The sequence below is a fragment of the Pezoporus wallicus genome, unplaced genomic scaffold (assembly GCF_028554395.1).
Source record: "Pezoporus wallicus isolate ANWC-B61680 ecotype Strahan unplaced genomic scaffold, APGP_CSIRO_Pwel_v1 contig_6428, whole genome shotgun sequence".
In the NCBI taxonomy this organism is placed as follows: Eukaryota; Metazoa; Chordata; class Aves; order Psittaciformes; family Psittacidae; genus Pezoporus; species Pezoporus wallicus.
In genome coordinates this window covers 3,950,649-3,967,360 of record NW_026639269.1, presented here as the reverse complement: position 1 = coordinate 3,967,360, position 16,712 = coordinate 3,950,649, and the positions used below count along the sequence as shown (strand labels likewise).

At 41.0% G+C, this 16,712-nt stretch overlaps 1 protein-coding gene across 5 annotated transcripts in view; it reads left to right on the top strand.

Moving 5' to 3' along the window:
* Positions 1-2,843: 2,843 nt before the first annotated feature.
* Positions 2,844-16,712, top strand: part of KHDRBS2 (KH RNA binding domain containing, signal transduction associated 2) — a 356,153-nt gene continuing 342,284 nt past the window's right edge. For all 5 annotated transcript variants that reach the window (XR_008972741.1, XR_008972740.1, XR_008972739.1 and 2 more), the window contains exon 1: positions 2,844-3,055. Coding sequence is in view for 2 of the 5 variants with exons in the window: in XM_057414012.1 (XP_057269995.1) it covers positions 2,965-3,055 (91 nt within the window). In the remaining 3 variants the exon portion in view is untranslated. The remainder of the gene's footprint in view (positions 3,056-16,712) is intronic.

The following is a 16,712-nucleotide window of genomic DNA, read 5'->3' as shown; positions in this document are numbered from 1 at the left end:
AAGTATCACTGAAAGTCAATTTAACTTTATAACTTTTGAAAAATGAACTTACAGGAAACTTGTCTCTGTCTAGTTGGCTGTAAAAAGATGTGGAAGCAAATCTGCTCTCTACTCTTTTAATCAGAAAAAAATGAGTTTGATGAATGTAGCACTTGCACTGTTCAATAAACTTAAAGGTGTTTAAATCAAAGCTTCCTATGATATAAGTAGGTTAAGCACAATTAAACAGACTAAAGTAACACTATTCTTCTAATGCCCAAAATGGAAAGCCCCCAACACTCATTTTCCATATACATGACGGTATGGCAAGTTTCAAAAGCTACCAGACCAGGATTGCTTTTGAGTGAGGATGGCTCAGATTCATCTTGAAGGTACTTTACGAGAATACACCTATCAATAACCATTCTTCTCTCTTTTTGAATGAAGGGGCACTAGCCTGGCTTACTGTAACGAACAGAGCCATAGAAGTATGATCTGAAGACAGAGGTGATCTCTCAAGCAAGACACTCCTGAGCTGTGTTGCAAACAGTGTGCCATTTCTTGTTACAGTGTTAAACGGGAAAGAAAAAACGTTATTCATGCAGTAAAATGAATCAGGGTAAATTATTAATAAAATATCTTAGTTCTATCCTTCTATTTGCTTTATTTTAGTTTTTTTTCTGTTTGTTTTTTTTTTTTTTTTAGGAGGACTTATGTCTTCCCTTTATCCCCATACCCAATTTGTAGTAAAAGCTGAGTGCCAGGTAAGCCTTTCAATTTTGCTATCAGTCTTCTCTGCTTCTTAAGCGTTTCACAGGTTTGCTGAAATCAACTGCTCTCCTGCTGCTACTCTTTCTCAGCAGGGAACTTAGTTCTCAGGTATTTTATTCTCTGCCCCTGGAAATCCTATACAATAACACATTGGTCAGTGACATTCTCTACATATTCTTGTAAACCCATCTAGTCTCTCAATTATCTTCATGCTGAGTGGAAATTGTGTAAAGGTTGCCTGCATATATCTTAGGATTTTGAAAACATCACAGACCAAATATTTATGCAATGGCTGTGCAATGTCTTCAAAACCTGTGGATGTCCTTACAGAGTTTCTGTCTTGATTTTTACCTTTCTTTGTTCTTTCATTCTCTGCCAAGAAAAAAATTACAAAAAATTATACAAACACCACCACAAAAAAAAAGAATAAATCTTGAGATGAATAATAGCAGGTGACTTACAAGTTTATTATTCCAGCAACCATTTGTTTCATTAGAATAAATATTAAGTTAGCAGTCGTAGTGGTTAGTACAAAGAAAGAATTTCACATGGGGATTATACATAACACACCATGTTGTGTGGTTGACTGTTTGCTCTTGAGGTCCTACAAATGAAGTTTTAACAGCTTAAGATGAGTTAAGCAACTTTTGTTTACCCTCAAAATCAAACTAGGTTACTAAATTGTCTGGGGGAAATCCTGGATAAATACAAACTATAGTAAATGTATACCACAAGCTAAATTCTAAATAAAATCAATTTTATTTACTTCAAGTGTACACACTCTAATTGCACAGTAGCTTTAATTCCGTGATGTGGGGCCGCGGGGGCTGCAGAGAGCTACTCCTGCCTGAGAGGGCAGAACGGCGTTCTCCGGCGGCGATCGCCCTTTCCCTTCAGGACCGCGGGGCACCAGGCAGCAGCCGTAAGCGGACACGTTCCGTTTGGGGCGCTGTTGAAGCCGCCGTGCCCTATCGCTGATGATCTGATTACACCCTCGGCGGAGACGCCGTCTGGCAGCTCGAGCACCGGGGCGGTACTCCGTTACCGGAGAGCTGGCGAGCGGAGGAGAGCGGCGGAGCTCGGGGAGGGCGCTCCGAGCTTCCCGGGGGCCGCGGGGAGGGAGGGTAGCGGGGAGCAGAGAGCAGCAGCGGGCAGCACCTCCGCTCCGGCCCCGCCCGCGGCTTCAGCACCGCGGACAGCGCCCAGCAGCTGGGAGGTGCTGGGCGGCCGGGTGGGGGTCCCGCGCACGCAGCTGCAGACACGGCGCCACAAGGGGAGTGCACTGCGCGCCTCCCGGCACGCGCACCGGGTGTCGAGCCGCCGACACAACACGCGCGCAGCGTGGGCACCAAGGCCCACGCAAGAATCAGCGGGCGTGCGCGGGCCGAGGCGCGCGCTCACACACGCGCGAGACTGCGCAGGAGCACGAACCCACGCGCAGCCGCAACACCCAAACATCGCGCCACGGCACGGCACGGCACACCCCGCCGCACGCACTTTCACGTGTCCCGGGACACGCGCGCTCGGTCTCCCACGAGCACAGTCGCACACACAGAGGCAGACACAGTCACACCTGCACACCCGAGACCGCACGCCGCGGGAGCGCACCCCGCCACCGCCAGGCAGAGGCGCACCGGCGCTGAGCCGCACGCAGGTGGGTACACACACACACACACACACACGCACACGCACACGCACACGCACACGCACACGCACACGCACTACCCTTAACGCACTCCAGCCCCGCACCTACCGCCACGGGGCGGCCCGCCTGCCGACAGCCTATGGCGCAGGGAGTCCCCCGTGTGAGCCCCCGCCTGCCGGGGCGCAGCTACCAATGGGAGCGCCCGGAGGGCGTGGTGCTCGTGGCCCCGCCTCCTTAGTTAAGGCGGGTGAGGGTCTCTCAGCGGCGGGAGGCGGGGGTGTAAAGGCGGAGTAAGGCTCGCGGTCAGCGGCAGGCACTGATTCGCGCACGGCCCTCCCCGCCCCCACCCGCTCCGCGCGGCGCGAGGGGAAGGCGGAGGCGGCGCCGCTGAGGGCAGCGCTCCGCCGCGGGAGTGGCGGGCGGGCGGGCGGGCGGGCGGGCGGGCGGGCGGTGCACCTGCGAGCGGCGAGACGAGCAGGGCGGGCGACGAGGAGCCGACCGGAGGCGCGCAGCGAGCCGGCGGCCGCGCAGCCCGGCCCGGCGTGTCCAGGCGCCGCGGCCGCGAGGCGATGGAGCAGGAGAAGTACCTGCCCGAGCTGATGGCCGAGAAGGACAGCCTGGATCCCTCCTTTGTTCACGCGATGCGCCTCCTGGCAGACGGTAAGGCTCCGCTCGCAGGGGCCCAGCGGCCGCCGCCGCCCCGCCTCTACCCCGGTGCGGGGCGCGGGCCACTCTTCGTGTCGGCGCACGGCAGCCGTGGCTGGGCGCCAGCTTAGGAACTCGTGTGTCCGTGCTGGCGTCGGGCCGGGCGGCGCGGCCCCGCTCCCCCTAGTCTCGGCGCTGAGACGGGCCCGCGAGCGGGGACCTGGTCACGCGTGGACGAGGCGAGGCGAGGTCGCGGAGCTGCCCGCGGCCGGACAGCGGCAGTTCGTGGGGCTTGTGTGGTCCCGGACGCTGCGCCGGGCTTCTTGTTGGGGGAGCCCGTCAGACGGGGCTCTGCTGTGGCCGCCTCAGCTGGCAGCGAGCGTGTGCCTCTGCTCCTCGCTTTGGGAAGCGGGCTGCTCTGGCTGCTCGGTGGTGGTGCACCGCCTCCGCTGTGCTTGGCTGCCCGCTGCGGGAAGGGCTTCCGTACTTCACGGTCTTATTTGGACAAAGGCAGACGCTGTTTTCTCATTAAACTCATTATTTCTTCTTTCCCATGCTGAAGTAATACGGTCTACATGGTAATGCTATTGTGCCGTTAATGGGACACTGTTCTAGTTGACTGCGCAATGTCAAGCATTGATTGGATATGGCTTATCAATTTCATGACACTGTTTCATCCAGGACACTGAGCACTTTCTCTTGGCATCGTATGAGGATCCAGAATTTGCTGCTTGTAACATTTTTTGTTCATCTTAATTTACTCTGCTTTCCTTGCTTTATGTGAGCTAGTTCTACTGGAGATTCTTGAAAAAAGTTTATCATTTAGTTATCTTTTTGTGTCTACTCAACATAGTTACTAAGTGCAGGCCTTGTGGTACAGCATTTAAATTCCTGCAGAAGTGTAACCCAGTAATTTCTGTTTATACTTCTGTTTCTTCTGAGGTATATAATAGTAACTTCAAGAATCCTTGTTAAACTTGGAAACTAATGTAAAAAAAGTATTAAAGAACAGCACATAAATGAGGACAACCTATCAAACACTTGATGGAAGCTAACGCAAAGAAATGGTTAGGCCCTTGACAAAGTCACAAATTAAATGCACATTCAGAGGTGGTGAATAATTTCCAAAGTTCTGTTATATCTTAAGGAAAATCGTAATGGATTAAAACTTGGACTGGCAGCAGTAATTGTCTGTGTCTTGTCATCAGTCTATGTAATTACTGTTGACTGTGAATGAAGATACTGAGTCCAGGTTTTGTTTGAGTGCTTCTGTTTTATAGCTTGGAGATTCAGTATGAATACCGACACATTTAGCACACTTTTGCCATAGCTACCTTGCTGCCGAAGGGTCAGCCACGCTACTTTTCACAGTTGTTTTTCTAATAAACATATGACAAAGAAAGTCCTTATTGGAGGGATGTATTTTTTGCACCTTGCAGTTCGGTCTTTTCCCAGAGGGGGGAGGTATCTACTGAGAGTGTGTGCTTGTATGCATGAGGAAGGAGGAAAATACATGAAGGACAAAATCGAAAGTGTGCAAAGTAAAGTTAAAAACAGAGAATAAAATGGGTGTTTCTAGGGATCAAGTCTGTTTGTAAATTGTATTTTGGACAGCTGAGATCGAATAAGTGATTAGTTTTCTCATTCCTTCTTAGTATAGGGAGGACTGCATGTGTTCTAGTGGATTTTTAAAAGATGAAGGTGAGTTGGCTGTAGGGAATGCTAATGTCGGATTCACACCAGATACCTGGCATTATCTTTCAAAACACCATCTGTCAAGCTTTCTAGAGATTCATTTTGGAGCCTAATATATGATGGCTATTAAAACAGTTTCATCAAGTTAAGAGTATAGCTACTTTAAGGAAACAAGAATTAATGTACTCATTGCTGCTGGATATAAATAGAAGGGAAATGTATAGAACTGGCAGATTTATTTTTCTTTCTGAATGCCCAAAGAACATGGGTCTGTGGTGCAAGGACCTCCGTAATGTTGTATTTCTGGCATATGTCTGAGACAAAGCATTATTTCCCTACTCTGGATTTCTTTTCTTTAAAATGCAATGTACGCTCAACTACATATATAAAAATAGCAGCCAGGTGTTATTTTTCTGGTATACTAAGCTTTCTTGATTGGCAGTAGGTTTTGTATAAAATGCCTAAGTGTGGATTTGAAGGTTTCTGCTTCAGAGTCGAAAGCCTCAGGCATTCATGCTGACTTGAAAGTGCTGTGATTTTTCATGTGTGTTGCTAGAACCTGAGGTTGAGAAGAGACATGCTGCTGTCTAAAGCTGCAGATGGGCACACAAGTGATAGGCATTCCAGAAATATGTTTCAGTTTATGATACTGTATTTTTTTCATAAAGATATGACCCCATCTTGTCGCTGTTTTTTGTTATTTGCTTGATTTATTCTTTTTTCTTGTGTGTTTTGGTGTACTTAAGTAATTTGTTACCTTTAAAATATGTTTGTAATATAATAGTCTATGTCCTACAAGCTGACCTGTGTCAGGTACATGCTTGAATTGGTAGCTATTTACCCCTCACCACTGAGGGATCAATAGAAATTATTTACTTTAGCCATTATTTGGGTTAGAGCCTGCATGGTGTGTTGTGTGGTGAAACCCACAGAAAAGGGACGTTTTCTGTGGCAGAGATTTTGTGTACTTGCCAAGCAACACAAAGAAAGATAAGGAATGTGTATCTAAGACTTGCTAGTACCATCTTAGATACAGAGTGTAAACCCATAAACAAAGAATTTCTCTTAAAAAAAAAAAATCATTGAGGGGAACCTGTGCTGGATTCTGAAAATTAACCCAGTAATTAAATGATTAATATAGTGCCTTAATTGGAAGATATTTTATTTCCCCTTGGGTCATTACCTGTTTCATACAGAAGTGTTTCCTACATGATTATTACACTACTAGAAATGGAAAATCTACTGAAGTCATAGAATCATAAAATGGTTTGTGTTGGACATCTAAGTTCCAAGCCCCCTGCCATGGGTAGCGACACTCACATCATATATTAGAATATTATACTATTGTTATAGTATAATCTAATCGGCAATGAAAACAAAAGACCTGTTCTAATACGTAGCAGAACTCTAAAGAACATGCAGAGAGCTTTTCTGTATTAACTGAACTATTTTGTGCACCAGACTTTACAGTCACTGGAAGGATTACACTGTTCCATGGATAATTGTAAATGATTTTCCTATAAACTGGTTACAGATAGTTATTTTCTTAGGTAAAATTGTATTGCTTCTAGCCAGGCGATATTCTGATCAATGCATGATGTCAGATAAGGCTTGATCAGATGAAAAATACCAGAAGTGAAGAACTTGTTGAGCAGGACTTTTTGTATTTGTGTTTATGCCACAGCAAGCTCTAAAGTTCCAGTGACAACTGAGAGGTTCTCCATTCTAGAGCTACTTCTTACCATGGTAACTAATGAACTGCTTATGTGTGTTATTTTTGCATCTATGTAAATATCAGTTTGCGTTAGGTGTCTATGATTATGAATATAAATATAAATGTGTGACTTCAGTAGTGAAGGTGTAGATGACATAGAAAGCTACAACCAGCTAGAACTGTTTGGGAGTTCAAAACTTGTTTTATATCAGTGTTATTTTTAAAAAGTTAAAGTGTCAGCTAATTGTCTATATACTTCTGGAGCAAACAAAATTTTATGTACGTCTGTATATGTGTGTGGCTTTGGACTGTCTTACATACTATGTTATTAAAGCTAGGTCCGCATTTTGTAATATAAACATGAAGAGCTGGCCAAAGTAAGATCAGCTCTCCCCGTGGAAATATCAGCATTACTTGGGTAATGAGGTAGCTAATTTCTCTATGTAATGACAGTACAATTGACCTCATACTTTCATTTTGGCATTTGGAAGGCAATTAAGAATCAGGCCTTTAACTTTTATCTTAAGTCCCTAGATTATTCCACGTGGCATAGCACGAGTTTGTTAAACCTCCAGTCGTGTCAATTAGACTCGTACAGCTCAGTGTCATAAAGCTCCTTGTAGGACAGAACATGATTATTCAAAATGTATATAATTACTTAGCCTGTACACTCAATAAGCATTAGTACAGTCTTTCATACAAGCATGCAATAAATGTTCTAGTCTGAAAACTGTTGATGTAATGCAAATTCATTTTGTTTCATGTTCAGGATTTCAACTAACATGTTGGCTTATGTGGGTTTTGGATTTCTTTGGATTTCTAGAGATTTATTTGTTTTTCATATAAGAAGGCAGATTTAGTTAATAAGTGTATGTTTCTATTAAAACCTGGCAATAATAAGATTGCTATATGAAAATTATTTGTCTTGGCAATTTGGAATATGACAGTCATCCTTGGCCCAAGATGTGAAAACTGTTGGTCAAGCCTGTGTCCTGCTAAAGTCAGGCCTCTGCTACTTTTTAATTTTTATAAAATTTTCCATTGAAAACTACGTGACAGAATATACTTGCAAAATTGATTAGACAGCACAAACTAATACATTAGATATTAATCTGTGAGCAGTCAGTTTTCTGCTTATGGTTTCTTTTTTCCTGATGTTTATATAAGGTGAGAAGAAATCCGTGTTCACAAAATAGTTTGTATTAATCATTGTGTACTTTGCTGTCCCAAGGAATGCAGTGTAAATAACTGGAAGACTGACTTGGGAAATACACTCATGTTTAGAGCATGTATTTTAGATACCTTGGTTTCAATAGAAACTAGGTTTATGTATCTGTCATTTGAATCCTTTTCAATAAAAAAGGAGTAATATCCGTGCAAGCTCTAGATGAATACAAGGTACTTAAAATTTCTGTAATGCAGTGATGTGCATTACAAACTCGGTTGAAAGCTCACTAAAGCTAATGGGAATCTCCTGTTGCCATTAGCGTGCTATCAGGCAATCCTTACACCTTACACAAATATAATATATTGACTGATGTGGCTAATATCTCTGTAATCATGAAAATCAGGAGAATATACTGCAGGCTTTAGAACAGAATTTTGATTTTTAAGTTGTTTTTCTAAAGTGTTTTGTTTTTTTTTTTGATACATCATGCTGTGACAACATGGTATGTGTTCATAATCTTAGGAAGTGCTTTATGCTTTGCAGAATGTGATGCAGATGGATCCCAGGTGATAAACAGATTTAGGGAAAACAAAATACTATAAAATATTACTATAATAGTGCTATGAAATGTTAGAATGAATATAACAAAGCAGCCTTTGTAAATGTTATGACCCTAAGTTGTTAGTCATAAAAGGTGGGCTTGCTTAAGAGCAGGAAAAAAGAAAGAGATTAAAAAGAAAAATAAAACCCTTTCAGACATCTGAAGCACCTTAGGACCATTTGATCTGTGATCTTAGAAAACAGGTACTTTGAAACAGTAAATTCTCTTGCAAAGAGGGAATAATATAAATGCATTAACTGAAGGTTAGATTCTGATACTCTTGTGTGGTTCACTCTTTAAATGGTGCTATTATTTGAATCTGTGGAGCCTGCTTACGACACAATTCAGTGCAAATAGTAGAATTTAGTACCTACTGTTAAAGGGAAAGTCAAAGGCCATTTGCAGAGGCTTATCTGTATAGCCATGGCCTCATCAACAGTGTGCTCTTTTTTGGCATCATGAATATTTTCTTGGAAGGAGAAGTGTTTTCTATTTGTTCTGGGAATTACTTTAGTAAATTTCTTTCATTCTTAATCTCCTTAGTGTGTTAGTTCAGGGAACACATACTGTAATCATCCATCTCTTCCCTTATGCCTCAAAAAAAAAAAATATATATATAAAACATATCAAAGAATATGTATCAAAAGCTGTTGGAGGGTAATCTGCCAGCTGTTACAAACATATATATGTATGTATGCATATACATATATAAAAGGCGGGTAGCTGAGTAGAAAATCTCAACCGTTAGCTTCCCCAGCACTGAACACCTGTGTATTGTGTGGAATAGAGTGGCCATTTCTAACCAGGAGGTGGCATGATTGGGCTCCATATGCCAAAATAGAACTTCATTTCTTAGCACCTTCTGGGAAAGGGCTAGTCTGGCCTAACAGATACATCCAGTTTTGTGCATCGAATGCATGGTTCTTCTCCTTTAAGCAATATGCAGACAGTATATATTGTCTGATAACCAGATTTTCTCTAGCATGCTGGGCTATTGAATAGTCTATAAAATTTGGTATGATCAGTAGTGACCAGTGGGTAAGTCAGGAAAGGCTGAATATCCACCTAGCTCACCAAAGCAATACCATAAGAGCAAAATGGTTCCTCCATGACATCTCGGGACACAGGTTTCAAACTCGAAGTATGAGATGTGTTGGGTCTTGTTTTAGAACACAACAATATAGCTGTTGTTTGGTAGTTCCTCTCCAAGTTTTATTAAAATAGGAACATATCACAGGCTGTGCCTTGCAGCTGTTATGTAGGCTAAACATTCTGCCTAGATGAAAAAGTGTTTTCTTGACCTGCAGGGTCACTGCAGTTACCTGGCACTTTGGTTCAGGGTAAGAGTGCCTTTTCAAAAACAACCAAACAACTGTTTTAGTTTAAATCTCATTTCTTCAACAGACTGCTGAATTTGAAGGAAAAATGGTCATGGCTGATCTCAAATGCACATTTTTTCTTTTAAAAACTTTTGAGTATAAATAGGTGTTTTCCCTCAAGAATTTGAGGTGTTAATAAAGCATGCATAATTAAAAAAAAAAGTGAAGGTGTGTATTCATCTTTTCTTCATGTTGCATTTTTCATTTCTTGGATGTATATTGTAGCACAGGGTTAGGAATATCATTGCCCCCTATCAGAATAAGTAAGGAAGCAGAGAATTTTTAAAATGAAGTAAGTAAATTAGGGAACTTTAATGATGCTACAGTGCAGTCTCTGGCTGTATAAACAAATAAGGACTCTGCAGTCTGACCACAGAAATGGAAAATGGTGATACTCTGGTAAAGGTTTAAGGTGCTTAGTATATGGAGTTTTGATCTGTTTCTTCCTTGTACAATATACCTTCAGTGAGTAAATTCTAAAACTTCTATCTTTAAGATGTAGACTAATGCTGAATTTCATTCTAATCTTTGAGATATCTAAGTGAAAAGTATTTTGTAAGAAACGTGTACTATTACTACTTTTAATAAAAAATCATTCTTTTTAAATTTGCAGGCCAAAATAATCCTGGTTATTACAGTCCTCCATAAATCGTGTTATATTTTAATTAGAATCCTGCTGGAAATGAGTACAGCTATTTCCTAATCCTAAAAAGGACTAGAACTAATAAAAACTATGAAGAAAAGTTAACTAAGGCTTTCAGCAAATTAATAACTCTACTCAACCCCCACAAACCTCATGGAATAACTTATTCCTCTTCCTGATTTTTACAAGTTTTGCTGTTAAAATGGAATATTTCAATTTGAATACTAAAAAAATTATCAAATGAAATTATAATAGTTAATATTGTGATGTTGAAGATCATCCACGTTTAAATAATGTAATACAAAGTTTTGATGGCTGCATGTGCTGTAACCAAAGACATCTTTAAAACTTCAAACACTCAGCTGGAAATGGGTACTCCTGTTTGTTCTTGGGCTAGCATGATCCAAAGCCTGAAAGACACAGGGCAGGTCACTGCTGCCTTTGAATTTCTCTGCATGCGCTGAAGTGTTCATCAGATGCTCTAGCTTCTGTTTCTTGTAAAGGTTGCACCAAAAGATGTAAACCTCAGAAGCTTTTGATTTATAAAATACTTTGTATTTTGGGAATTGATGTAGCTATTGGGAGAAGTAATGCTTCATGCTGGTCTGTAAGAGATACATTAAAAATCTTCATTCCTCCTTCTTGCCTCTGCTTTGGATCTGGAAGGAAAATAATTCTACTACTTTGATAATAGAAGCAGTTTAGATTTGCTAACTGGTGAAGGCAGTCTTCAGCAAAAAACAAAAGGAGGGATCAACTCCCCTGGCTCATAATCCGTAACTTACAAAGAGCAGCATTACAAATTGGAGAAAAAATAGTTTTCCTGGGAGGTGTGATCACTGGAGAAAAACAAATCCTCTCTTTGCATGTACCCCTAGTTTAATGTTCCCTAGGATTCGAGTGTATGTTTCAAAGCTGTCTTTCAAACGCTTGAAGTTAAAGAACTTGCTATGAAATCGAAGACTGTGTGCGTATGTTTTGAAAATGGCTTGTGGAAAAATTGAGAGTTACCTTCTTGTCTTTCATTGTGTAAATTTTTATGCTCTGTATTTGCTGTAATGTAGGCATGATTTTTCCGAGTATTTTTAAGCAGATTAGTTTCTTCCATTTTTTTCTTTTTTGAGATTGCAGTAAGAACTTGGTGTCTTCGGGGGTTGGGCCACATATCCTCTGGGGTCAGAACATGAGTTCAGCTGGGGAGTGAGACACTATTTTTCCTAAATACTTAGGACTGTGCTAATTTGCTGCAGCTATGAAGCTGGCTCCCTGACTTTCCAATTTGCAACTTAAATTGATTTTTCCCCAGTTCTACTGACATGAGCATCACCAAACTCTGAAGTGATTTACTGTCTTTGAAGTTTGAAAGGTAAATTAAAGAATGATGAAGTGAAGGAGAATTCCAAGAGACCTTTCTCCCTCCCTGTGTTCAGTTCAGCAGGAAAATCAAGAGCTAATTTTGGTAAATGGTAGTTATTAGCCTGGTGTATCCATAGGACTGGAGAGGTATCTAATAGATGTGGCTTTCTCACAGATACATACTTGCATTTATTTCACTAATACTTGTATGCAAAGTAGTGGGCTTTACTTTAGCCCATTGTAAAATCTAGAAGTTCTTATATACTCATATATTCTTATATTTATCTTCATCTATATCCATTTATTGTTATTCTTAAAAGCCACAGATGGGTAAGCTGCCATGCTTAATTCTTATATTATGTGGACGGTTTTTTCCAGTTCCTACACATTCCTATTTAACAATATCTTTGTTCTGTCTCTGTAAATACACTATTGCAGAATGTCCTCTAACTTGTTCTAATTCTATTTTGTTCGGTAGGGGTCTTCCAGATGCTGCATTGCTGCTGTTACTGGGATGGTTGGTTTGTTCTTTGCTTACTGCAAATGATTCAGTGTAAACACGAATGGATCAGGTTGTGCAAAATCCTGTAACAAATGCTTTAGTGATTAGTAGAAAAAGAAAGGGATCCATAAGTCACCAGGGAATGTGGGAAAACAGGTGCTCACATTACTGATTTTGTTACTCTTCTTTTATTCTGGAAGACTAAACTGTGAGGTAACCTGAATATGTAATAGTTTATGTTGGGTTGTGCATGACAAAAAGGTGTTCCTACAGAACCAGCTTGTTAGAATACACAAACCATCTGTTCATCATGAAAATAATCTTGCTGCCTGTCGTGGTTTAAGCCCAGCCAGCAACACAGTACCACGCAGCTGCTCACTCCTCCCTCTGTTCCTCCCCCCCCTCCCAGAGGGATGGGGAGGAGAATCAAAAGAATGTAACTCCCATGGGTTGAGATAAGAACAGTCTAGTAACTAAGGCATAACACAAACCACTGCTGCTACCACCAATAGTAATAATGATAAGGGAAATAACAAGGGAAGAGAATACAACTGCTCACCACCTGCTGACTGATACCCAGCCCAACCTGAGCAGTGATCTAGCCCTTCCAGGGAACTGCCCCCAGTTTATATACTGGGCATGACATGCTGTGGTATGGAATACCTCTTTGGCTAGTTTGGGTCAGGTGTCCTGTCTCTGCTTCCTCCCAGCTTCCCCTCCTTGCTGGCAGAGCATGAGACTCAGAAAGTCCTTGGTCAGAGTGAACGTTACTGAGCAACAACTAAAAACATTGATGTTATCAGCACTGTTCCCAGGCTGAAAGTCAAAAACACAGCACTGCACTAGCTACTAAGAAGGAGAAAAATGACTGCTACTGCTGAACCCAGGACACTGCCCCGCAGTGTATGAACAATCAGGAATTATACATCAGGTGCAAGGGAGAAAAGAAGACTTTTTCCCACTGCTACAAAGACTGAGATAATGTTTTGTTCTTTCTTTTTTTTTTTTTTGTTTGTTTTATATGATCAGATGCCAATACCAACTTTCCAGCTCTTGACAGTTCACCTCTGTCTCTTCTCAGAGCCCTTAATTTTTTTTTTTATAGACGATGTAAAACTAGAATGGAGAGAATGACAACTAGGGGAAAAGTTACAGAAAATGCAGGAAGGGTGGAAAAAGGAGAGGAAAAAAAAGTGAAAGATTATAAGAGACAGAAAATGATTCAGATAATATTAACGAAGGGAAGAATTAAATTCTGGATTAACAGGTGTAAAATGTTCTGTTTAGGTCTAAAACTGATGAAAGCTTGAAATATTGAACCTAAGGACTTCTGGAAGCTTTTAATGAACCCTTATTTAGTTAAAGTGGCTAGATAAAAGTAGCTGCTAATAAGCATTTGAAAATGCTGTTACTTAAGAAAAATCTAAATCAAGATCAACTGTTCCCGAAAAGCTTTTGTGAACAGTTATATGATTTTGATACTTTTCTGTTTTATGTGCTCAGAGACACCATACTGTACATGTCTACTGTATATATTAAATTATGCAGTAATTAAACACAATCATCTATTATCTATAATGCTACCCATTTTATACTAAACAGCAATGGAGATCTTCTTGTAGTGAACAGATTGAAGTGATAAATATGGAGTTTCTGGCTTTGCTTTTGTAGTAGAGCCTTCAGACTCTGAGTTCTAGTGCTGTGAGCTTTGAACTTGGACTTTTATTCATTTATATCAGTGGTCTTATTACAGATGAGAGAGGCTGTCCACGTTCTGCTATTTCAGTGCTGCTTTTCCAGGTTGTTCCTTTGCATTGCCTTCCCCTTGTAACTGATGCCTCCCTCAGCCTTTCTCTAAGCAGCTGCTATAATTAGTAAACTTCACAGCCTCAGCCACTTTCATGCTGTTTTACACTCTTCTCCTATCCTCAGAAGTAGTGTGAAGAGAAGGAAGTGATCTGATTTTATTTCACAGGAGACTTGAGCTGGAAGTAAAGGTGGCAGCTTTACTGGAGAAGGATGTCAGAAATGTTGAGTAGAATGCATTATGGTGGGGGAAATGTCAAGTAACTGGATAGCGTATGTTTAGAAGAGGGGAAACCTGGTTGGAAGGGGGAACTCGGAAAGACGAAGCAGAGCACATGGAAGATACCAGAATGGAAATTAAATTGGATACTTTATATCTTCTTTAAAGTGCATAATTTTGATCAAAGTGGTATACTTCACTTGCTACATGTTCTCCTTGTCCATGCACACAGATGAGTAGTTACTGGGTGTATGCATATTTTTTTCTACCCCAAAACAGTTGTGCATATAATACAGTAGCCGTAAAATAGTGCACTATCTTATGGAAGAATCTTTACTTCTGTTGGTTGATTTCTCATGTTTTAGGCCATGACCCTGTGTCTGCCCCAGCGCGTGGATAATTCAGTGTAGCACTGCTAAGGCTGCTTTGAAAAGATGATGGTATTCTTGAGGTGATGGATACTTCAAGGCAGACTGTTACAGAGCTAGTGACTGCTGTATGTCTTGCATCCATAGAGATAGACTTAACTCAGGTGCTGGAATTTCCAAACATTCTGATGTATCCCTATATTAAATATAATTCATCTTCCAACAGAAATATGGTTCAAAGTGTGTATTACCACACCTAGAATAACCTAAGTTCTCAGGGTGAGATGATGGTGTTTTGTCCAGTCTTCTGGGGTTTCACAAAAGAAAGGTTAGATATGCTGAGATTCTACTGAGAAGGTGTTCAGCTGTGGCATCTGCAGCAGATGAGAGAGCGGCAGTCTTCAGTGATGTGAGCAGCAATCTTCAGTGATGTGAGCACCAATTCCCAAGCAGCAAACTGTCCTTTGTCTTAAAAATAAATTTTTGTGCTATCGGTAAACTGCAAAAAAAATTAATAATTTAAAGGTGATAAAAAACAGCTTCAAACTGCAAATCATAAAAAGATTGCATGAAGCAATGAATTAAAAAAGGGATCTTGAGTGGCAATTTCAAGGTAAGATTGTTTTGCATATCAGTTTTTGTATTTTACTGGCTTGCATGGTGAAAGAAAACAACTGGAATGATTCTAATTGAGTCATTTAAGCTTAAATTGGCATTAATTTTCTCATCTTATGTAATTATAAAAAAATATATACACATTTCATGATGCATTGCAAGGCTGTGGTACAATTTATTGTAAAGCTTTTCTGTCTAGCACTAGTACTTGCTGTAGTACTCATTAAATGGTAATTCAGGTTCATTCACTGGTTTAAAACCAAGTAGTAGAATGAAAATTAGGAAAAGATACAATAAGATTATTCTCCCCACCCCCTGATTGCTTAGTAGATTCTACTCTGGATGTCAGAAACATGAAGTGTTGAAGTGTGTCATCTAACTGAAATTTAAGGTAAAATGTTTTTCTTCCTGTTGCTAGCAATGATGTGTAGATGTGTGCTGCTTGTATTTCATGAGGCAGGTGTATACCAGTGAAAGCCCTGCAGTCTTACTTCCCCTGGTTGTGTAGGTCAGTCTACCTTTTGGAAATCTGCTAACAAACAGGCAGGGTATGCTACAAAATGTCCACATGCTAGCTGTTTAATATGTGCTGGTTATTAAACAAGCATACTAAAGCAAATAAACACATTAAAGCAAACAAGCACAGTAACACAGATCAGGTGTATATATATCTATGTATACATATAGCAAACAAGCGCAGTGAAGCGGATCAGAGATCTATATATAGGGAGTACAGAGGAAAATTAGCAATGCATCAAATTATTACTGCATAGAGAGAACAGAGATTAAAAAGAAATACATCACCAATTACCACTGAATCATCATACAGGCCCACACTTCAAGCTGGGAAGACCTGTTGCAGCCGATGCCGGGAGTCTCCAGTAATAGGGAAAGTTCCTACTGTGGTCTGTCCACCCATAGGTGAGGCTTCAGATTCGGCTACAAGAGGATTCTGCTTTTATACCCTTGGAAAAACAATCGGCTTTATGTCAGATCTGCAATTATTTACTCGTGGGGCCCTGCAGTTTCTTACGATCTCCCTGTTGTCTGCACTGAGAATGTTGGCCAGCTGCCCTGGTGTGGCCAAGTATGGACAGCTGCGCATCTGTGTTTTCCTGCCTCTTTCTGACTAACAGTCACAATGAGCATAAACATATATACTACTCTACTGAATACAGTTAGACAAAAACATTTACTTTATGTCTCTGTCATTAGTGGGAATGAACTCTCAGCTGTGTTCCCATCCATAACAGGAGTATAGTGCTACTCTCCTCCCTTTCACATGTTCTTGTTTGTTTCTCAAGAAAACAAGGGTTTGGTGTAGGAGAAGTGATGCTGTGTGTTGTAGTCTGTCCCAGCATTGAGCTGGATGAAGACAAGAGCTTGAGCTTGACTTTGTTTGACTTAAGTTTGACTTAAATGAAATTTTGACCACATGTAGCACTCAGAATCATATTGTGGTGTTTGTTCACTTTAATTTCCTCATATAAATTAAAATCCTGGGGGATGGATTCCTGCATTAGTTTCTGGCAGTGTGAGCCTTACTACTAAAAATTTTTTTCTTTTTTTTTTTTTTTTTGGTGGTGCTTTCTTCATTGTTTGTCT